This window comes from Anarrhichthys ocellatus, unplaced genomic scaffold (assembly GCF_004355925.1).
Source record: "Anarrhichthys ocellatus isolate YVR2014 unplaced genomic scaffold, GSC_Weel_1.0 scaffold56, whole genome shotgun sequence".
Lineage (NCBI taxonomy): Eukaryota > Metazoa > Chordata > Actinopteri > Perciformes > Anarhichadidae > Anarrhichthys > Anarrhichthys ocellatus.
Window position 1 is genome coordinate 2,341,965 of NW_022280086.1, and position 22,588 is coordinate 2,364,552.

A 22,588-nucleotide genomic window follows, 5' to 3' on the forward strand; every position below is an offset into this window, starting at 1 on the left:
GTGTGTGTGTGTGTGTGTGTGTGTGTGTGTGTGTGTGTGTGTGTGTGGCCACGTCGCAGCGGAAGCATTACGGCTGCCCAAAAGTTAAGCCAAAACATCTGGACTGCCCCCTGGTGGCTGTAGCACTGTTAGCATCTCTGTGTTCTGGCTGTATGGGTTGTAGCTGTTGCAGTGGTGGGCCAGTTACACGTCTGATTAAACCAAAGAACACTTGTGGTGACAAATAAGTATTTTCTTGTTCTTGGCACAAAAAGGATGGATTGCATGTATCGTTTGACTGGAAACGTTGTTCTAGTACTTTTAACGATATTCAGCCCTAGAGAAAGGACTCTAAGAGAATTTGAGGATGTAGTTACCCTTAAAAAAGTTAGTGGGTATTACAATTTGGTTGTACGTGGTATTAAAACTGCATAAACCCTGTATCCTATTGTACTGTTGTGTTAACCCCAATATTAATTTAAGACTACAAATATAGCTTACTTCTTAATCTCAGTTCTCACTAATACATTCTCATCAATTTCATTATTGATTTGATAACAAAATCATACTGCTTTAGGCATTATTCAACCATAAAATCCAAAATGTATAGATGTGGTGAGATCATTTTATTTACCTGTCTTGTCCTGCACTTATATTTTTTTAGACTAATCTGACATCTGATCTCCTATATTTGGCTGATCTGGTTTCTTAAAGTAAGGGATGATGATTCAGTGATAACTCCTGTGCTGCTGCAGCCTTTATGTCAGAAGTGAAGCAGAAATGTATTAAAAGTTTTCTTTTCTTTTTTCAAACATGCATGAAATATAAGTTCCTCCCGTTTGCTTTGTGCTGTCGAGACATGCTTGTGTGTGTCTTGGCTCCGATGTAATGCATTGGTTTAATCTCACATGGTTTGTGTCCCTCAGATGGATATGAAGCTGGTCAAGGAGTCAGTGATGCTACATTTGGTTGGAAGTCGGTGGGGCAAGAGTTGAGGTCCAATGATGTGACAACGGATTTGACTCCTTTTCAGCATGGAAACCGTGCTTTAGCTTCAAAGGATATGAGGAAATTGCAGGGTAAGCTCTCTGACAAACTACCGACGTTCTAAGATGTGAACAGCAATGGCTTCATATGTCATCAGATCTGCTGCTCGGGTTTAGCTGGAGAAGATGAATCTATTCTTACATATGTTTGTCATATTAACTGCACTGTAAAGAACTGTAAATTCAAGCTGACACCTGGGGAATAAGAGTGCAAACATAACGCTAGGTCTGTAACTAACTACTACTTCCGTCATTGAATCTATTACTCTAATTCATAGATTCTTAATCTGATATAAGGACAACAGTTAAATACTATTTCCAGCGTTTTCATTCAAAAACAGAACTTATTCTTGTTCAATGCTCTTTCGCTACAGTAAAGAATGAAATGGGGATGCAGCCATGCACTGAGAACAAATGTAACTAATATAACTAATACTATCTCTGTTGTAAAGAAGCCAGCGTTTGAATGTAACTAAATACAAATACTTTAAGTTAATGTTACTTTGAAGAAGTTTTAACTGCTTATGAAACAGTTTTAATGTAATACTGATGACTGTCTACGACCAACATCAGTAAACGAGGCAATCAGTGAGAAGATTGTCTATATAATTATTCTTAATGCTTATCATCCGGTCCAGCAGGTCAGATTCTGTGCAAAATCACTAGAAACTCCTTCAGCTCAGACCGGAGCAGCAACCAGCCCTCCACAGACCCTGTGGCCTAAAATGTATATCGCACTATAGGTTTGAAGTCGGGATGGTAATTGTAATATTTCACACTATGTTTTCCCTAAAATATCAATATAAATGTTATATGAGGGGTAGAACACTGCTATGGCAACTGCATGGCATCATTTACCGTCTCAAAGTCGTTGTAAACGTCTAACATTGTAAATGTTCTCTTTTTACTTACTTGTCTATCTATGGTGGTGGATTGCAGAAAACACTTAATTGAAATAAATACCGTTTGCTCACATTATGATAGCGTTCTGATTCACCTTCGCTCCACACTAGTAAAATGAGGGCTTTGTTTGTAATCGCGCTTCACACCTTAGTGATCCTCCACAGAGCTACCAGCACATACCGTGGCGTTGATGCGTAACGTGCTGTTGGTTGTATTCTCCAACATGCCAGAGGGCAACAAACAAAATGTACAAAAAGACATCAAGTGTAACCGGCAAAACCTCCTCAATGCTGTCAACTCGTATCTTCTATTCATGGACTTCTTTATCGCCTTTATACAGAAGTCAATAATTACATTGAACAATTTGAATTGACAACTAAATATTTACTTTCTTTCTAAAGCATCTAAAAAATGAATTGGCCTTCTTTGTACAATCCATAGTCCTGTTAATAGAGCTTTCATCAGTCAACTATTTGTGACAGTCATGTCTGAAAAGGTCTAATCACACGACCCACGGGGCAGGACCAAGTGCCATGAACATCTGCACTCGTGACTACGTCAGTTTCTGTCCCGCTGTCACCTCGCGCCCTAAAGTGGGACCACAGGGACCGCCACAATCCACACATCACAGTTCCTCCTGGTAGCTTAGAGTACAACTTCAAAGTACTTGTACTTCACTTGATTATTTCCATTTTCTACTACTTTATTCTTCTACTCAACTACATCTCAGAGATTAATATTCTACTTTTTACTACACAGCATTTATTTGACAGCTTTAGTTACTTTAAAGATTCTGATTAATTATAAAGAAAATATTATCAACTAATAAATGAAAGATATAGCTACCCAGCTCCAACATGAACACAATGCATCAATAACTATAATCCAGTAATAAAATATATATTATTCTGCATAATGAGTACTTTAAGTATATATTGATGCTAATACTTTTGTACTTTTACTTGAATGCAGGACTTTTACTTAAGTATTTGTACACTGCAGTGTTGCTACTTTTATTTAAAGTTATGGTGAGGAACTTTTAACTGGTCCAGAATCAGTCTCAGTGTAGTCCTGATCGTCTATCAGACCTCCATCAGTAAAGAGACCATCAGAGAGAAGATGGTCTATTTCTATAGAGTTATTCTTAATGCTCGTCGTCAGAGCCACCGGGTCGGATTCTGGTGAAATCGGATGACATCATGCAGGTTCACCAGAAACTCCTTCAGCTCAGACTCCAGCAGAGACCGGTCCACCGTAGCCAGACCCAGGTCTGGCTTCTCTGCAGACCTGCAGTCGAAGCTCCGGAGGGAGGAGGAGAGCTCGGCTCCCCGCAGCAGCGTCTCCTCCTCCTCCTCCAGGAGCAGAGCTGCTCCTCTCTGCTCCTCCAGACACCGACACCACGCTGCTGGAGACTCACTCATGCGTTGGCTTTAAAGTAGCTTCATCAGGGGCCCAGCTGCAGTGATCCATCACAAAACACAGAGATAACGGACTGAGGGTATTCTTCACCCGTACCTTTGTTCTTGAACTATAAGCTGTAGTCATGCGTTTGTTCTTCACTGTACTGCCACCTTTCAAAGGAGACAGTGGTGTCATTTCCTGTAATCCATCATGTGACGTCACAAGGCTTTGGCTGGCTTACTGCCCCAATGGAGACAGTGCATGTCATGCATCAAAACATAAACCCAACTAATAGATGATAGAATTTGATGACCACTATTTTTTATAATTGATAACTAATCGATTTAGCTGTTGCAGCCCTTAACAAGTCTATGCCATGGAGTGTGATCTCCTGATGTCAGCCCAGGCAGCAAACATGCCATTGTTGGCAGTGCAAGATAATAAAAATCCAACTAAGCATTTGTAGTTGCACAAGTAGCTACTCATGGTAAAGTGAGCCATATCAACTAGTTCATATGTGGTTGATTTTTAGGTCATAACTTAACACATTGATGATGATGATCATTCTGGACCTGCACATGGACGGCAGCATGCTATGTGAGAGTGTGTTGTGACTGACATGTGGTGTTCCCGTTGCAGACAGAGGGATGGCTCACTCTGAGGAGTCCCGGCTGGCCAACCTCCTGCGACGGGTCTCCAGGGAGGACGATCGCGACCGCAGGCTGGCCACCCTCAAACAGCTGAAGGACTTCATCAGCCACGGCGAGAGCAAAGTGGTCAGTCCCGTTTTCTTCCTGTTCACAAAAGAGTGCATCCCTGCTCAGGACGGGCCAAACGTCTGCTTCTTCCTTGGGTGCTCAGTAACACACCTGCCATCATGTACAGTAGTGGAGTCACAGCTACTGTGAACTACAGTAAAATACACTCTGGTGGATGTTTAGATATGAAATGATTGGATTACGTTAATTTCTAACTCGCTGTACATCGAAATAACTAACAAAAGGCCCCAAAAGCACTTCAAAGATAGTCACCTCTGTATACTACTCACTGTGTACTTCTACTTCAGAGGAACGCGTTGGAGTTGGTTACTACATTTACCTCCAGAGAGGCATTTCACTCACACAATCTATGATGATTAAAGTATTATAAAGTGAAAGCGCCTCCTTAAACAGACATGAATTATATTTAAGTACATTGTGCTGATAATGCCTCCATTTCACTCTGCACATGAAACGTGTGTGGTATTGCGATGTACTTCGCTGTATTCTGCATGTACCTGACAGGAAAATGTTCCTGCTCTGTTGCAGATACAGATTCACTCACTATTAGAATGCAAAGCTCCAATCGAACAGACCTAAGCTAGATTCATGCTCATTGTTACACAACTATAAAGCTATGGTGATGTGTTCAAAGGAAATCTTGTAAAATGTAGTTTTGGTGAGAAACTTATGACCTGTTCCTTCCTAACACTTGCTCTAAGCAGCTTATTTAAGCTACTATTTAAATATAAATACAGTTATTTATTTCCTTTTCATTCAAATTGGGTGTCTTCTGCAAATAACCACCATAGATGACAATAACAAAGTAAATGGATAACACTCGGTTTACATTGACTACAGGATTATTGAAATGATGCCATGCAGTTGCCATAGCAGTGCTCGAACCCTTCAGAAGCGTTTATATTTTACGAAAGACAAATATGCCTTAAAATCCACCGTTGGCGTCTGTTTCATAATGATTGTCATATAGGTTCTGGGCCCTCAGATGACGCGGTGTTAACCACACTGGTTATCTTTCTCTGTTGGCTTGAGGAGGTCCTTCCTGAAACTGTTACACTTTCCTCTACAAGTCTCTGAAAGCATGACTAAAGTTTGGTGGCTGTTTCATGAATGAACCCTTCTAGACTCATGGCCTTATATGGTATTGTTCATGTTTACGCTGGCCACTCGCGCAGTCATCTGAAGTTGGGAGCATCTGCTGAATCTGACGCAGCAGGAAAAACAGAGAAAGTTGAGATAAGAATATGGAAATGTTCTTGCATGAGGCCCATTTTTCTTTTTTCAAGAAGAACTTTCCTCTTAAAACACACTTCCAAAGATTCTGACATTCACCAATGTTTTGTTATTTTGGATTTGTTCTTGGGTGAGAACAGAATGTACGCACTCCAGAGCACACTTACAAACATTTGAGTATTTGGTTTTGTGTTTTCTTCAGTTTTGCAGTTGTATAACATAGGATTCAAATTACAATCAAAATGGGACTACAGGCAACGCTGTGTTGTCCCATGACGATAAAGTAAACCTTGAGCCTTGTATTTTCTCCTGCACAGACGCTGGTCAAACAGCTGGACGCCGTCCTCAGCACCTTGCATGACATTTTGAATGAGAGGTAAGAGGAAAGTGCGTAGATGATCTAGATTTATTGGGCTACATACTGAACATAAAGAGTGCTGGAGGGATGAAGTATTGTTATTTATAGTATATGTACTCTGCTTTTATGATTTTTGAAGTGTAAATACTAATGGGCAGATGTTAACAGCTTACGTTAGGCTATAAAGGAACTACACCACGGTCACATGACTTCATGTCACCACCACTAAGCTAAAGACAGATCAGTTGTTCAAGTAGAGGCTTTAATAGTCTCATTCACCCACCTGTTAGCAACTGTCTTTAAGACACGTCAGAGAAGTTTAAACATACAATTCAGTTAATAGTGAAGCTGTCTCTTGTGATTGTTTTATATTCATGTTCTATATATATATATATATATATATATATATATATATATATATATATATGTGTCAATTAGTTGGTAATCTGCATAGGAAATAAAAAGGTAACATATAAATCATATGGTTGTTGTGATCACTATATGTGTTCTCCACTTTCTAGATGATTCTATTGATGTTGCTGAGGTTTTGTTCATTCTTGTTCTGAGAAGTTGTGCCTGCCTGAAACATTAGTATTGAAAATGATTGAATTGAAGTGCTGAACTATGCTGTCCTGTTGGTAATATTTGGTTCTGGGGATTCAGCATCCATTTACTAACAACACTGTGCAGTACTTAAATGTCCTATTACTTTTGCATTTAGAATAACCATCTCAATCTAATTCCTATTGTATATCAACAACCTAATGATGTAGTGAAAGGGGTAACGGATGCATCTTCCCAATGCAGGCAATGTATGCACCTCTGTCTCAGAGGCATGAATCCCACTGCACCCCCTGTAGTTCAACCATGACTGCTCTCAGCTGAGCCCACATGCCATTCAGCCTCTAACATGTAGTCTCCCTCCCTGTGGTGTTGATGTGTGCAGCAGTAAGCTGCTGTGGGAGTTGCGTCAGGACGCCGCAGCCTGTCTGGGCCTCCTCTGCACGGGGCTCGGCTTCGAGGCTGAGCGCATCTTCAAGTGGCTCTTTCTCAAGCTCACTTCGAGCGGTCGTGACGAGGTGAAGCTGCTGTACCTGGTGGCAGCACAGTGTGCTTTGGAGGCTGCTGGAGAGAGAAAGGCCTTCTCTCACGTCATGCAGGTAACGACACACGGAGGCTGCAGAGGCTTTCAGTACAGATCTGGGGTCTGATTCTCAACCGTTGCATACGCACAAAAGGAAATACGCAAGGTTATATAAATCAGAATATTTTCTGGCGTACGAACATTTCCTCATTTGTACACATGCAAACATTTAGTGTAGAGTTATAAATGATAGCCCAGAGCTGGGCTTTGCTCCTAAACATCCTGTGGCCAGCAGGTTGATAGAGATGGAACATGTATATCATGTTGTACAGTGGTGGAAAGTGTATATTAAGGGCCTGCTAGGGGGATGGTTTTCTGGACTGGGTTTTGGACTGGACTCTGTTTGGTGCCTTTCAGCTAGTGATGAGCAACCTGCAATCTATTCTGGAAAATGTGGACACACCAGAGCTGCTTTGTCAAAGTGTCAAGTGCATTCTTCAGGTGGCTCGCAGCTACCCGCATGTCTTCAGCACCAACTTCAGGGTGAGTGTTGGAGCAGTGATTGGTTGCAAACGTTTGAGGCACACGGGGTCAACTAACTAAGGTGTTTGCTGCTTTCCCACAGGACACTGTGGACATCTTGGTGGGCTGGCACATTGACCACACACAGACGCAGGTGCTCACTCAGCAAGTTTCAGGTCAGTTGGTTTTCTTACTGGCATTTTCAAAGTTGTCTGGTGTTCAGAAAAATAATTTGTCCGATAGCTGATGCCGATATCGATGTTGTTGTAATTTAGTTTTTGCTGTTTTGTGTTCCCCTTTTGTGCAACAAGGGAAACAAAGACAACTTCATATATAAAATAGAGCTGTTTTAAAGTCATTCAGCAATTCAAAAATACAAATGTAAGTCACAATGGAATTTAGGTAAAACAGATCTGAGGTGTGTTTGATTTAAAGATAAATACCATATCTAGTTGTTTTGTCATGTCTGCTGCTGACCATATACAATTCCTGTCGTGCACTTTTTTTAAACTTGCATCAGGAAGAATGTAAAGAGCAGCAACAAAAACACTGTTGAATTCTCTGAGCAGATAATATGAACGACTTTGACCACGAGCATTATTGATGTAAACACACAGTCTCACCGTTCTGCTGCCGTGCTATACAGTCCGCCCAGTCCGAGCAAAATATTGAAATCTCTTAAGCTTGTGTTAACCCCAGTTTGTATTTCAGGCATCCAACTAAAACCCATTCACTTTGAGAAGAGGGAACCAGAAGAGCAAAATGCGCTTCTGACATCTCTAGACCCAGAGCTTGTTTTTACGCTTCATGTGTTTTTTCTTCTGGTTTACTCACCCAACTAGTGGTTGTGTGTTGGGTTGTATGTGCTACCAAAATGCAGGTGCACAACACTAGTACTGTACCTGAACACATAATGGCAGTCCTGTGCTTTTGTGTCTGTTTAGCCTGGTTACAGAGTCTGGAGCAGTTCTGGGTGGCAGACCTCACCTTCTCCACCACTCTGCTGGGACAGTTCTTAGAGGACATGGAGGCATACGCAGAGGTGAAGTTAATCCACAGTCTTATAGCATGCCACATTAGGCTTCTCTACAGCCATGCTCTAATGCCAGTTATGCTGATTCTGATGAAATGTGTCAGTAAATAGAACTGGCCTGGACTGCGCCTGTGCTCTGTTTAGGATCTGAACCATGGGATGGCAGGCGAGGTGCTGGATGAAGACATCCCCCCTCCCTCAGTGTCACTGCCTAAGCTGGCAGCTCTGCTGAGGGTTTTCAGTACAGTGGTCCGCAGCATCGGAGAGCGATTCAGCCCCTTCAGAGGACCCCCCATCACTGAGGCCTACGTTACCGATGTAAGAGCCACACCAATTACCACCCGGGTCACTGTTCTAAAAGATCAGCTCCTTAGGGAAAATGAGGAGAGCAGCGTTGATATGTCACTAGCTGTATTCAGTTTCATTATAATTTTCAGAAAATGTAATGTAAGTCAATGCAACGTAAATTATTTAGCCAGTGATTGGTGCATAGATGCCGATCCAGCATTTTAGCCAGTATCAGAGTAACTTCTGATACTAGTATGGGAGCAACTTTAATAATGGAGTGTGATCATAATAGTTATCGGCCCTGATATTCCATATTGGTGCATCTTTACTCCTAATTATTTTCCAATGCCAAGAATCAGAAGAATAAAACGTTATTTTCTGTATAAGTAAACGCATCCACACCTCACAAACGAGCTTCGTCCTGCTGTGGTCTTTGTCTCTGCTCGGTCCCTGACATACACCACGCAGCAGAGACGGACGGGGAAACGCACACGAGCAAATAAAAACACACAGCGATGTAACAACCCGTTCCCCGCTGCTTTGTATCGGACACAAAAGAGTGCCACGGACCTAAAGCCTCGGTATGGCGCGGGGAGAATGAGAACGGGCGGCACACTCCGGCTGGAGGTTACATCCCCACGTGGGATCCAAATGTTCTCTGCTGATGCCCCGAACACGGCGAAATAATAAGAAAAGAGGAAGTCCAGGCAAAGGGGCGGAGTGTCTGCCAATACAGACACCACCACACACTTCTAGTGGGTCGTAAATGATGATACAGAGGGATTAGGGACCACACACACATCAGTCTATACATTGTTTTTTTGCTTATGTCAAAATGAATTCACTTTTTTTTCCCACAAATGTATTTATTTATTTCTAAAATTTGCAGCAGCCAAATGATGAAATCTGAAAACTATGATTACATGAGAGGTGCAGTTAATATCTACCTTACTGCTACTTGGACGTTGGTAAAATGTGCTAATAAAGTTTTGGCATTCGGTCACTGATTGGAATGAGATTAACAGTGCTTCTGAGGTGTCACGTCAGTTTGATTTCCTCTGTTCTTTCTTTCCTCAGGTGTTGAACCGGGTTCTGTCCTGTGTGACCACGGCGAAGCAGGTCCAGTTCTCTGAGCCGGTTCTCACAGCAGGGAATGAGTGTGTGGGCGTGTTGCTGGCCGGTGTGGAGCCCTGTGGTCAGCTGATGGAGGCCGTCCTAGCCTATGGTCTGGACCAGCTGGACTGCTGCCGGGCTTGCGGCCCTGAATACAACCTGGCAGTGCTCAGCCTCGTCACTCTGGTACTGCTGCTCTTTAGAGTTTGATCGCACCTGACCAAAATTATGATCTGATTATTTTCATCAGTATTTAGATTACAATTGTTTAGGGACCAAATATTTTACTGCACTTTCATATTTGAATAAACAGCACTGCTTTCACTTCCATGTAATGCTACATTCCTGCTACTCTACATATTAGATCTGCACCATATTGAAAAAACTAAGTCATTTTAGTTTTTTCTGCGAAGGAATAGGAATGCAGGAATACATTTATTAAGTTAAATGCACTTTGAGAGCAAAATTAGGAGGCTAGATCAGCAATTGTTTTCTTTTGTTTTGCTCTTGTAAACAATTTTATCATAAATGCATGAAGTGTACAAAATTGAATTGTATTGAATAGAATTCCTGCAAAGCCATACCATTTTCAGAGAGGCTTTCCTGACACAGAAGGCCAGCAGACTTTTTTCTGTAACATTTCCTTGAAGTGACTCTCTGCCTTTGCTTTCAGATTGTGGACCAGATCAACACAAAGCTGCCTGCGTCCTTTGTTGAGAAGTTGTTGGCGCCGGACTCCCAGCTGCTGAAGCTGCGCTTCCATAGAGAGAAAGAGGTGTGTGAGTGTGTGTTGCTTTATCAAAAGAACTGTGTGAGAGGTTAACAAGGTGAGCTAAAGGTTACTTTGCTGAGGTTGTAAGGTTTGCAAATGCACTACAGGGCCAAAAGTATGCGAGTACCCGAACATTGCAGCTAGGGATGCACTGATCTGACTTAGTGAATGCTGTAGCCTCACTGTGGTGAAGAGACTGGGGTCATTCTGTCATGTGGAACGCAGTGTCAAGCTTGGCTTAAACATGGTCAAACAAAATGTAACAATTACATACATAGATATAAATCTACTGATGTATTGAAATAATAGTATAGGATACTAGATCGGCACATTGTCATCGTTACCCTATCCAGTGTTGGATCGATACCCGTCTCTGTACATCTCCAGCCATATGTCGTAGTTGAAGATGGTTGAAAAACCATTAATATACACTCAAAAGTGTGCCAAGAAAACATTCCCCACACCATTACACCACCACCACCACCAGCCTGAACCGTTCACACATGGTCTTCTGCTGCTGTAGCCCGTCTGCTTCAAGGTTCCACGTGTTGTGCGTTCAGAGATGGTATTCTGCATACCTTGGTTGTAACGAGTGGTTATTTGAGTTACTGTTGCCTTTCTATCATCTCCAACCACTCTGCCCATTCTCCTCTGACACCAACAAGGCATCTTCGTCCACACAACTGCCGCTCACTGGATATCTTCTCTTTTTGGGACCATTCTCTGTAAACCCTAGAGATGGTTGTGTGTGAAAATCCCAGTAGATCAGCAGTTTTTGAAATGCTCAGACCAGCCCGTCTGGCACCAACAAACATGCCACGTTCAAAGTCACTTAAATCCCCTTTCTTCCCCATTCGGATGCTCGCTTTGAACTTCAGCAAGTCGTCTTCACCACGTCTAGATGCCTAAATGCATATATCTCCTGGTTGGACATCAGGTCTGGCTCGCTTCATTCCAGTAGCAGGCTTTGTGCACTGGAAACTTGTCGTGTTGAAACAGGAAAAGGCCAAACATCAACTGCTGCCTCAAAGCTGGAAGCACGCTGTCGTCTAAAATCTTATTGTTTGCTTTAGATTAAGATTTCCCTGCATTGGAACTAAGGGGCCCTTAACAGGAAAAACAGACTCGGACCCAAAGTACAGAGAGGAGGGTAATAAGTTCAAACTGGGGTTCAGTCAGGGTGAGGGCTGCTATTTTTATGGTTACGGTTAGGTTGGATGAAATTAAAATAAAACAATATAATGTCCTCAAATGTTTGCTAAAGGAGTGTTTATATTTGTGTGTGTGTGTGTGTGTGTGCATGGACTCCACAGGTGATATCAGCTGTTCATGGTGTGTACCAGGCACTGCTGAGCCTGAAGAACATTCCAACCCTGGAGGCAGCTTATAAAATGGTTTTGGGTGAGATGGCGTGTGCCCTGTCCAGCCTGATGGGAACCCTGGAACCCAGTGGGAGGGTCCCAGCAGCCAGCAGCCCCTGTACCAGCATCCAGCACCCTGCTTTTGCATCCCTCACCCTGTCCCAGGAGAAGGCCCAGTTCACCCTCATATTCAACCTCAGCACCCTCACCACCATCGGCAACACCAAGAACTCTCTCATTGGGGTAAGCCACTGTGCTTTTCTATGCTGCTGTTCACTACATGGCGCTCTGAGTCCTACTCCGGTGACATGGCACAAGTGGTACTGGTAAAATGAGACATGACATGTCTTCAACGTGTCTAAATGCCTTGGTTGCCTCTATGGATTACTACCATATCAAATTCTGATGTCACGGTTATTGTCAGAGCAAATATCAGGGTTTTAAGTTTTTCATGATTATTAACTAGAATATTTGTAATGTATATCTATAGCTAATGAACTAAAATATGTATCAACATCAACTATATCCTACTACTTTATGAATCTTCTACAGTGGTTATTTGCATAAAAACACACAACTCAAATGATTATAAGATGAAAGATTGTTTGAATGAATTAAAACATCTTGTCATTAGTAGTGTAATGAAGTATTATAAGCTGCTTAGAGCTTGTTATAAACGGGTCATAATTCATCTCTAATATCTATTTCATATTGCTGTGAAAACATCTCCTTCAAACAACTGGATTTAATAAGTTTCTCACCAAATGTAATATTTGAACATATGGTAATGTTGTGATTTACTTTTGTCCAATACTGATTTTTCCTGAACGCACCATAATGGAACCTGAGGTTCTCTCCAGAGGTTTCTCTGTGCATTCATCTGTAGCACACTGCTATCAGGCCGTATCTCCATGTCTGCACTCAGGCCTGCTTATATTACCTAAGACCCACCCTCTTAAGAATGGTAACCAATCAAAAATAGGGCTATATATGTGCTGATATACAACGTCACACAATATACAAAACAATAACTTAACACAGTACAGAGAAAAGTGTCAACACAAAATGCATCTTTAGGCAGTAAAGTGGTGTAAGCATCAGGTTTCATGTCATGAAAATGACATGAAACTGTTAAAGCAACTGTCCTGAGGCGCTTTATTGAAGAAAATCTCTGAAACTGTGTTTGCTTTCACAACTATGTTTGCGGCAACTTTAGCTCTGTTGTACGACAGACAACTGTTAACGGATTAATCAAATAATCTACGGACAAGATCTGCACACCCCCAGATAATATACAATGATAATTAAAAGGATAGCGGCGCATTTTCAATTGGTATGAATTTTTGACGCTATCGCAAGAAATCTTGTGATATCTTATCTCCTTGTTCATATAGCCGTCCGGCCGTGCATGTGAGCGTGCCCCACTGATTTAGCTCACAGCCTCCAATCTGCACTGCTCTAATACGGCGGTTACAGCTGATAACGTCATGGAAGGGGAGCAGTTCTACATATAACATCATAATATTTTAAGGGCTGTGCACTATATTTGCTTTTTAACGTATTGAATTAATTTTAGTGAGATATAAGTGCAGACACAAATACTTCATGTAATGTGTGGGAAAACCAATTACGACTAATTACGACTAAAACATTTAGTGTAGTTATTGTGATAGAAGATGAGTTTTTTATGGCACATGGGGCTTACTGTAACTGAAGGAAAGGTCCACATTCACTGTTGTTTGGGTTGTGTCTCCTTGTTTCCAATCAAAACAAGTGTGCCCCCCCCGGTACTAGTCTGCAGTGTAGTCCATATGCTTACCAGATGAAAGTTACATTCCAGTTAACCTTTCACCTTAACACAAAGGCCCATTGTCATGGTGAAAAGCTGCCATTGTGAAGCTGCATTAGAAGATGAATGGCTGTTTTATGTGGCCATGTGTTGAAGTGTGTTTCATGTGTTTAGATGTGGGCGCTGTCTCCAACGGTCTTCGCTCTGCTCAGTCACAATCTGATGCTGGTCCACTCTGAGTTAGCGGTCTACTACCCTGCCATCCAGTACGCTGTACTCTACACCCTGTACTCCCACTGCACCAGGTAATGTCTGAGCCATGCACACACACCTGTACTGTCCACTACAGCATTCTGAATGTTATACACCTAGTAACATTTGAAAGTTACTGCTTCTGGAAATGGGGAGCTTACAGCGTGCACCCTTCATGAAACAACATACTAATGGATGCTGCCCCACGGGCTTCGTCCCAAAGCCTAAATGACTGGCTGAGATAGCCACTAAATAAACTTTAATAGTGGAGAAGGCCTTCCCCTTATCTACTAATTCTTGCAAGAAACACAGCAGGCACTGAACACCCGAAAATGAATGGCGTGCCTCAGCTCGCACCGCTCCTCAAAACCCATCCACTTACCACTGTAAAGCCCTTGCACTCTGAATGGTGTCAATGACCCCTGCAGGCAGGCCTGTAAAGGAGGCTTTGATGCACAGTGCAAACATGACCGAGGGTCAGCCAGCGATTCCTGAGCATGTTAAGCACCCATGCAAGCTATGCACATTGGATGAGGGTCCATGCCTGAGATGGACACCCCGCACAGATGGGATGCAGCCTCTTTGGCCTTCGGTTCCGACCCTTTGGCGGGGGTAGTGGCTCAGCCTAGATGAGCTGAGGGAGCTGTAGTTTCTTCACAGGAAGAAAGTGAGGATGATATGCGAGGGGGGGGTCGACTCTGGTAATAGGAGGGGATGTGGTCGTAGCACAGTGACAGATGTGGTGTCATTGGAGTTTCCATAGTTGGTCACGCCAAGGCGATTCCCTCAGAGGCTATCCTTCCCTTAATACAGCTACGTTTAACACGGCTTACGTTACCACAGTTTCAGTGTCTGACATCTAAGGTGGCCTTCAGGTAATGTAGAAACACAAAAGGCTCTCTAGAGCCAGTCTTTGATTTGTCTGTTCTGGGCTACTGTAGAAACGTGGCGGTGTAACATGGCTGGGTATGCAACATTTTATATTCCGATTTAGATACCTTAAATTTGATAAGGATACCACAACAATAATTCTTGTGTATGCTAACGGTTAGTCAACTTATTGGTCGTTGTAGTCATTTTTTTATGCTTTCCAATACCCAGTCCGAGAGAAGACGACCCGCTGCTTATGTAGATATGAAGAGCTCATTCTAAGCTAACAAAAGCACAGCAGTTTTAGGTGACTATACAATAATGAAAACATATGAATGAATATTATAATCCACTGAATAAGAGTAACATGTTGAAGCTGCTGTTGCTGCTGCACTGTGGTTACTCATGTCTCTTCTGTTTGTTTGTCCAGGCATGATCATTTCATCTCATCCAGCCTGTCCTCTTCTCCCTCCCTGTTCGATGGCGCCGTCATCAGCACTGTGACCACAGCAACAAAGAAACATTTCGGCACACTGCTGAGTCTTCTGGGAGGTCTGCTGGCGAAGGAGCACCTCTACCCTGAAGCCAGGTTCTTTATCATGCCAATTTACACAACTTAGAAGTGGCACAAGACATGTCTTCAGCAGATACATTATCATTACTTGCATAGTTTCATCAATGCGAAAGAAAGAATAGTCCACATGGACAGCTGTGCCCTCTTAGCGCCACTTTGGTCTTGATCCAGTAGGAGTCACTGCGGGGCTTCCCAACAACAATGTTACTGCTATAGCCAGTTACATCAGCTCTCTTGAGTTGGCACAGTTCTTAATGAAATGAGAATCACAATTCTCAAGCTCAGGGAAAGCGTTTATTTTTTCTCTAACAAATTGGCTGTAAAAGTGTCCTACAAAGAAATGCAGCAAGCGTATGGACTTCTATTAAAGAAGATGTATCAAAGCACCAACACGGTCCATGTGAGGTCTAGATGCTATGTAAATACTGTGAAAGTATGAAAGCGCTCCCCAGAGAAATGTACACGGTCCCTATTCAAACCGTTCCTTTAAATGGGCCATCAGAACTTAAGGTTGTAATGTCACAGCTAGAAGCTCCACTAAACTCTTTGTGTTTGACACACACGGGTCCTCGACTGCAGCGACACTGTGAAGACGCAACAGGAGCAGATGAAGAGCACACCTTTTTCATGTATTCAAGAAGCAACTCATGTCTGTGGGACCCCTTTTGTGTTGGTTTGTCAGGAGGCTGCTGCTGACCTGGGCTCAGGAGATCTCTGTGCTAATGAAGAAGTCGGACACCTACAGCCCTCTCTTCTCCCTGCCCTCCTTCAACAAGTTCTGCAGGGGGCTGCTGGCTAACGGTGAGCCCCAAATGGCCAAAAATCATTCATGTTGTGCTTCCCTACGGGCTGACAGGCGATATCCTTGACATTTGTTGTTCAATTTTCTTCCTTAGGTCTTAATGAGGACCAAAGTATCTGCCTTCAGACCTGCCACAGTTTACAGGTCCTCTCTTCGTCCCTGTCCACAGAGCTGCTGCAGAGGTGAACCTCATAAGCTTAAAGTTCTTCCAGGCCATGTTTAACATTTGATCTGGAAAGTAGGCAGGATTTCTTACTGCTCCGTATTTTCAATTAGGTGTGTGGATGTCTCCAGAGTCCAGTTGGTCCACTCAGCAGTGAGAGTGAGGCAGGCCTATGGCAAGCTGCTCAGGACAATCCCCCTTGATGTGGCTTTAAGGTAAGTCTTATTGTACCACTGGAAAGCCTCTACAGTGTTCTCCACATACCAAATTCGTTTGACATCTTGTATATATGATACAGTTGGGAATACCATGCCTGAGGTTTAATAAAGTTCAAACTGAAGGAAGTACTGGTGTTCTGAGAGTCTGTCGGTGTGGACGGCGTTATCAGCTCTAACCGCCGTATGAGAGCGGTGCAGATAACCAGTGGGGCACGCTCGCGTGCACTAACACGGCAAACTCCCACGGAGAATACAACGGTCGTCAGTTTAGGAAAGTGGCTCCTCCTTTTTGAAAATTCTCTATATTGGTGAAGTAGTATTATGAATTCAGACAATTTGTAAACCGTATTGAAACAGGATCCAAACTCCAGCAGTTGTTGATGACCGAGTTCCTCACTGGTTGGTTAAGAGACTCTGCATTAGACGGTATAAAACAGTCAATAGAATATGTTGACAGTAAAATAGGCATTTGTTTTTCAAAAAGTGTGAATTACAACCATGATGGATCCTTGAGCATACAGTCATAAATGAGCACAAACAAATATTTAGCTGTTGGGTCCCAGACAGAAAGACAGATGCACACACTCACAAGCAACCAAATCTCCTGGTGGAGATGATTCATTTTTTTCACCCGGTTGAATGTATGCCTTATCAATTATGTGTGTGATTGTGTCTGTCCACAGTAACCACAGCCACCCTGAGATGCGGGAGATCTCACTGGCCATCTGTCACCACATGAGCCGAGCACCCAGCAGCACCTTCCACCCCCAGGACTTCAGTGACCTCATCAGCTTCATCTTATATGGAGTGCTGCACCGTGGAGGGTACACGTCACAGTGACACAGCGATCAACTGCATACATTTTACACAGACTCTGTTATCAGGCCTTTTTCTTTGTTTTTCCCCCCACATTTTCTTTTGGAGTTGGAGAGGATATTTAAAGTGCACTATTGTTACCAATTTTAATTATGGCAGCATGCAAATGTCAGCTTATTTTCTAATACTTTTCTACTTATTTCATTAATGCTAATCATACTTCTTGTATTTCTAGTACTATGTTATTTGAATTCATGTTTATTTGATAGGGACGGTGTCATTTAACATAGTTCCAATACAGAGCATGAAACTGATGAGCTGCTCAGAGAGTTTCTAGTTTTTGATCATTTTCAACTCTTGTCCCTAGTTGGGCTTTTACATGTACAATTTAATAAAGACACACAGCTCTCTATATCATGAAAGCACAATACACTTCAAATACGGAAACATGCCACAATACATATTCATGCTCCATACACGTCAAACACATTCATTCTGAGTTTATGTTCTCTATCCTCAGCAAGGATCCCTGGCTGGAGCGTCTGTACTACAGCTGCCAGCGGCTGGAGAAACGGGACGGCCGAGGAGGTGTGGACGGCAGCAGGCCCGGTGCGGTGCCGCGGGTCCTGCTGAAAACCGAGGCAGTGCTGTGGCAGTGGGCAGTGTGGGAGGCCGCACAGTTCACTGTACTGTCCAAACTCCGGACACCTCTGGGCCGAGCTCAAGACACCTTCCAGACCATTGAAGGTAAATGCACAACTTCCAGCTGGTCTTCACAGTGACTAGGTCCAACCTCGGACATCTCTGTTTGCTTCTCTCGTGCGATGAGCGGTGATTGCAGGTGTGTTTTTGGATCACAGGTCCCAGAGAGCAACGCGTGTGAGTTTTCCCCAGAATGTGGCTACAGATATCCAGTTCATAACCTATTGTCCATCTCCCCTCCTTCAGTGATGCATAGTAACTTAACAGACCGTAATGTAGATGATAGTCTTTGAGATTGCTACCTTGTTTGGTTTTCAAGCCTTAGTTTTTTTTTTTCACCTCGGGCTGCTATGACAGGATTTAGTTCACCGAGTAGTGGACATGTGGCATGGCACAGTATATAGGGAATCCTGATACCAGGAGGGGTTAAGTGATGAGGTTACATTCCCCTGTGTGCCGTGCTATGTACAGTGTGTGACATTTAAAATGTTTTATATTATGGGAAATATCAGAATGTAGTGTTCAATAATAGCCACTTATTTAAAAAAAAAAATAGTTTTTTTCTTACTTCAAAAGCTGAAGATTCTTTTGAATATTTTTGGTAGACAGTAGATGGATGACAGAAAGAGTACTAAGGAGTAAGAGATGTGGAATGACAACAACGTAGGTCCCTCGTTGGGAACAAGCCACAGCACCTTCTCACCTGTGTCCCTGTGCTTCAGGTATGATCCGGAGCCTGGCTGCCCACAGTCTGAACCCAGAGCAGGACGTGGGAGCGTGGGCTGGTGCTGGAGCGGATGGGGATTGTCACCACTCGAATCAGCTCCGCCTCGCTCTGCTGCTTCAGTACGTGGAGAACCTGGAGAAGCTGATGTACAACGCCTATGAGGGCTGCTCCAACGCTCTCACTGCCCCACCAAAGGTGTGCAATATAAAGCTCCACACGCCACCGTGGGTTACAGACTGCAGTGTTTCACATGCGACTAACCGGGGAACACCATTTGAGTAACACTCATTAAAATGGGTCCCACCTCCTTTGTGTCTCAGGGCATCAGGACATTCTTCCACACCAACCGGCAGACATGCCAAGACTGGCTGACGAGGATCCGCCTGGCGCTCATGAGAGTGGGTCTTCTGTCTGGCCAGCCTGCAGTAACCATTCGCCACGGCTTTGACCTGCTGACGGAGATTAAAAACAGCGGCACCCAGGTCAGTACAAGACTACAAATACGCTACTAGGGATGCTTTCGCTTTGCGGCTGTTCAGCTCTGCTTCTCAGAAGACAAATATACTATCTATCTATCTATCTAGATCATTTTTGTTTTGTTCTGGCCATTCTTCTCTTCAGACCCTTTTTCCAACACGAGAACATTGTATTCTGTAGGAAAAGCACAATAGGTATTTGTTCATTTGTTTCTACTTTTCTCCTCGTAGTTGTATAGCAGGTAATGAGGCTTTTGAAGAAGTTATTAAAACAGAAATGTGATACACGGTTTTATTACAGGTTGCAATGTTTCCCCTGGGTTTACAGCTTTGGGGGGGGGGGGGGCACAAACACTTAAAGGAACCATGGCGTTGACTGGCAGGGAGACTCTATAAATTGCCTGTTTATGCTTTCTACATATTCAACAGAACATTCCTAAAACCAAAAAGAAAGCCCTATTCATTCTCTGCATTTTATCTATATCTAATCCGTCTATTTATATATGTACGTATTTACTTACTTAGATCTTGTACAGCCGGGGGGAGTATTTCCCCTCTGACAGCCAAGCTGGGTCAGCATCGGGGCGGAACTCCGCCGTGCGTGATGCAGAGGAGAATTGTACATGCTCGCGACCATGTAGAGACAGATATAACATGCCGCCGTGTCAATAAGATAAATAACATAACACATATTTAGTTTGTTTAATAAAAGAACACAGGGTAGACCTGTTCTATAGGACAGGGAAGCTTAAATGACTTCTGTTGTGATCTGCCGCTATATAGAAAACAAAATTAACTCCACCTTCAAGGGGGGGTGGAGGGTGCCTTTGGGGCGGGGGGGCGGCGGGGTACCCCCCCTAATACAATGTTAGGGTAAACACTGCGTTGTTTCAGGAGTGTGTATGATAGTGCTCATTCAAAGATTGAATGACTTTAAAATTGTATTCATTGTTTCCCTGGCACAAAAGCGGGAATAAATGACAACAAAAAACATTGGCATGGGACAATTTTAGTTTTTTAAACATCAAAATCTGCCCAGAAATTCACAATGGCTGCATCCCTAACTGTTATATGAAACTTTCAGGTGAGCAACATGCGCTCTACGATCAAGTGTTGTGTGCAGTAAGGATGTGAGCAGACATGTGCTGTAGAGCAGAGGCTCCGTTGGTTTTGGAAAGCAAAGGCTGCAGGCTTGAGCCTCTGAAGCTTCTGTGTGCACACGTCATGTGTAACTTTAGGTGGTGTGTAATGGCAGCATTTCTGATACGTAGGCATGTGGTTATTTGATCGCATGGCATGTTTTGGTGTGCTCATCAGGGTCCGGAGCTGGAGGTTCCTCTGACATTGCTGGTGGAGGCTCTGTGTGAGCTGCGTTGTCCTGAGGCCATCCAGGGCCTGGCAGCCTGGAGCCTCATCACCACCGGTAGGAGTCCGGGCTGGCTGTCGTCAGTGGCCCTGCAGGCTGAAGGACGGTAAGCAACGCTCAGCAAAATACTCAACTAAACCATCCATATGCACATGTCTTTGGTTGTCCTCTACTAAATAGTAACTGTGTGTGTGTGTAGATTTGAGAAGGCAGCTCTGGAGTATCAAGATCAGCTGTCTGCGGTCACAGGGTTGGACTGCAGCATCAAAAGCTCTGAATGCTGTCTACTCAAACTCGCCAGCAACACAAGCAGCCCCAATCACACCAGCAACGGTAACCAGCACCTGTCCACGTCAAATAGAATATGATGCATTCATGAAGCTATCCAGCATTATATAAGAATTGAAAGCTCCACCTTGAACAGACGTTATGTAAATTTAGATACATTGGGCCGATAATGCTTCTTTCACTGGAAGTAACACTTTGAATGCAGGACTTTCACTGAGCGGTATTCATACTTTTACTATTACTAGTTCAAGGATTCAAGGAAAGCCTATGGTCCTAGCTGTTTTAGCTTAGCTTCCGTCCCGGCTCTCATCCTCTTGGCATTTTCTGCGGCAGGTCTTGCTGGATAGTCGACCATGGGTGATGATTGTCTCGAGGTCCACTCCCCTCATGAATCTAATCCCAACGCTTCTTTCTCCGATGTTGATGAGTGCATTCTGTCTTATGACATAAATGCTCCAGTAATAAACACCAAAAGACAACAAATTAAGACAAAAATGCAGCAAAATTCATGGGATGTGCCGGCCCGCAACATGTAAATGATTAGAGGAAAGGTGTTATGAAATCAGGGCTGCATCTGTCTGGGGCCCCAATAGGGATGTCTGACTTTTACCGTACTGATCACATGTCACTGTTTAGTCAACAAGCTGTATTCCTGGGATCATTCTTTTATGTGTGAGGTAACATCAGGCTTGACTTAAACATATAAATATGCTGAATTGTTTAAAATGAAGGAATCCGATACCAGATCGGCCCATTGTCAGTGCATCTCTAACCCACCCTGGTAAACACACCCAAGTCACAGTTACTCGCGGTTTAGTAACATCCGTTTTATTGTGAATTTAATCGTGTATATGATTTTTTGTATGGCTGCTATGGCCAAGTCTCTCTGGTAAAATAGATTTTGATCTCAATGGGTCTTCCTTGGTCAAATATATTGGTGAAAGACACTTAGAGCTGGTCTTTTCCAAATAGTTGCATTTGTAGTTGTTAAGCCATAACCAGCTCAGTTGAAAAGTAGAGCATGGATTTAATTAGCGGTGGTATTCTGCTGGCAGTTACGTTATTAGTTGTGACTCGCAGCACTGGAATCAAAGGACTGCTGCTCAAAGTGTGGTTATTTTGTGTGTGGGGGGTGTTTCCTCTGGAAAGGTGACGGCAGGAAGACGGTGCTGCTTAAGTCCAGCGAGTGCTCTCCTGAGGTGATCAACTTCCTGGCCAACAAAGCGTGTCAGTGTTACGTGGCCCTCTGTGATTGGGCCTCTGTTAAGGAGTGGCAGGCCACCGTCCACGCCCTCAAACAGAACTCCAGCAATCCAGTCAGCATCAACCTGAGGACGGATTTCAACTACATCCAGGCTCTGAGCTGCTTTGAGGAGGGAGACCTGGCAGAGTGTGGAGCTCAGCTGGAGCTGCTGCCCGGAGAGGACTGCTCGCTGTCCAGCAGCAAGGACAAGCTGGGTGAGTGTGTTTCAGGACCGAGTCTAACGGGGTTTATTAAAACATCCTAAATTGAGTTTACCCTTCAAGATGCGTTAAAGGAATAGATAAATACGAAATACATAATAGACTTTAGTCTAACAAGACAGAATATCACGATCACCATGTTTAATCAAACAAGCTTCATTGTAGATGAGTTTGTATGAGTATGTGTTTTCTAAAAACTCTGTGTGTGT

General features: G+C 43.4%; 1 protein-coding gene across 1 annotated transcript in view; it reads left to right on the forward strand.

Moving 5' to 3' along the window:
• Positions 1-22,588, forward strand: part of smg1 (SMG1 nonsense mediated mRNA decay associated PI3K related kinase) — a 60,892-nt gene that overhangs the window by 4,326 nt on the left and 33,978 nt on the right. The window contains exons 3-25 of the mRNA XM_031871131.1: positions 906-1,058; positions 3,969-4,105; positions 5,659-5,717; positions 6,646-6,859; positions 7,201-7,326; positions 7,409-7,481; positions 8,250-8,347; positions 8,483-8,656; positions 9,704-9,925; positions 10,413-10,514; positions 11,825-12,115; positions 13,836-13,966; positions 15,214-15,372; positions 16,040-16,158; positions 16,254-16,341; positions 16,436-16,537; positions 17,224-17,364; positions 17,877-18,103; positions 18,781-18,980; positions 19,106-19,267; positions 20,579-20,733; positions 20,827-20,960; positions 22,065-22,373. Of these exons, the coding sequence (XP_031726991.1) occupies positions 906-1,058; positions 3,969-4,105; positions 5,659-5,717; positions 6,646-6,859; positions 7,201-7,326; positions 7,409-7,481; positions 8,250-8,347; positions 8,483-8,656; positions 9,704-9,925; positions 10,413-10,514; positions 11,825-12,115; positions 13,836-13,966; positions 15,214-15,372; positions 16,040-16,158; positions 16,254-16,341; positions 16,436-16,537; positions 17,224-17,364; positions 17,877-18,103; positions 18,781-18,980; positions 19,106-19,267; positions 20,579-20,733; positions 20,827-20,960; positions 22,065-22,373 (3,576 nt within the window). The remainder of the gene's footprint in view (positions 1-905; positions 1,059-3,968; positions 4,106-5,658; positions 5,718-6,645; positions 6,860-7,200; positions 7,327-7,408; positions 7,482-8,249; positions 8,348-8,482; positions 8,657-9,703; positions 9,926-10,412; positions 10,515-11,824; positions 12,116-13,835; positions 13,967-15,213; positions 15,373-16,039; positions 16,159-16,253; positions 16,342-16,435; positions 16,538-17,223; positions 17,365-17,876; positions 18,104-18,780; positions 18,981-19,105; positions 19,268-20,578; positions 20,734-20,826; positions 20,961-22,064; positions 22,374-22,588) is intronic.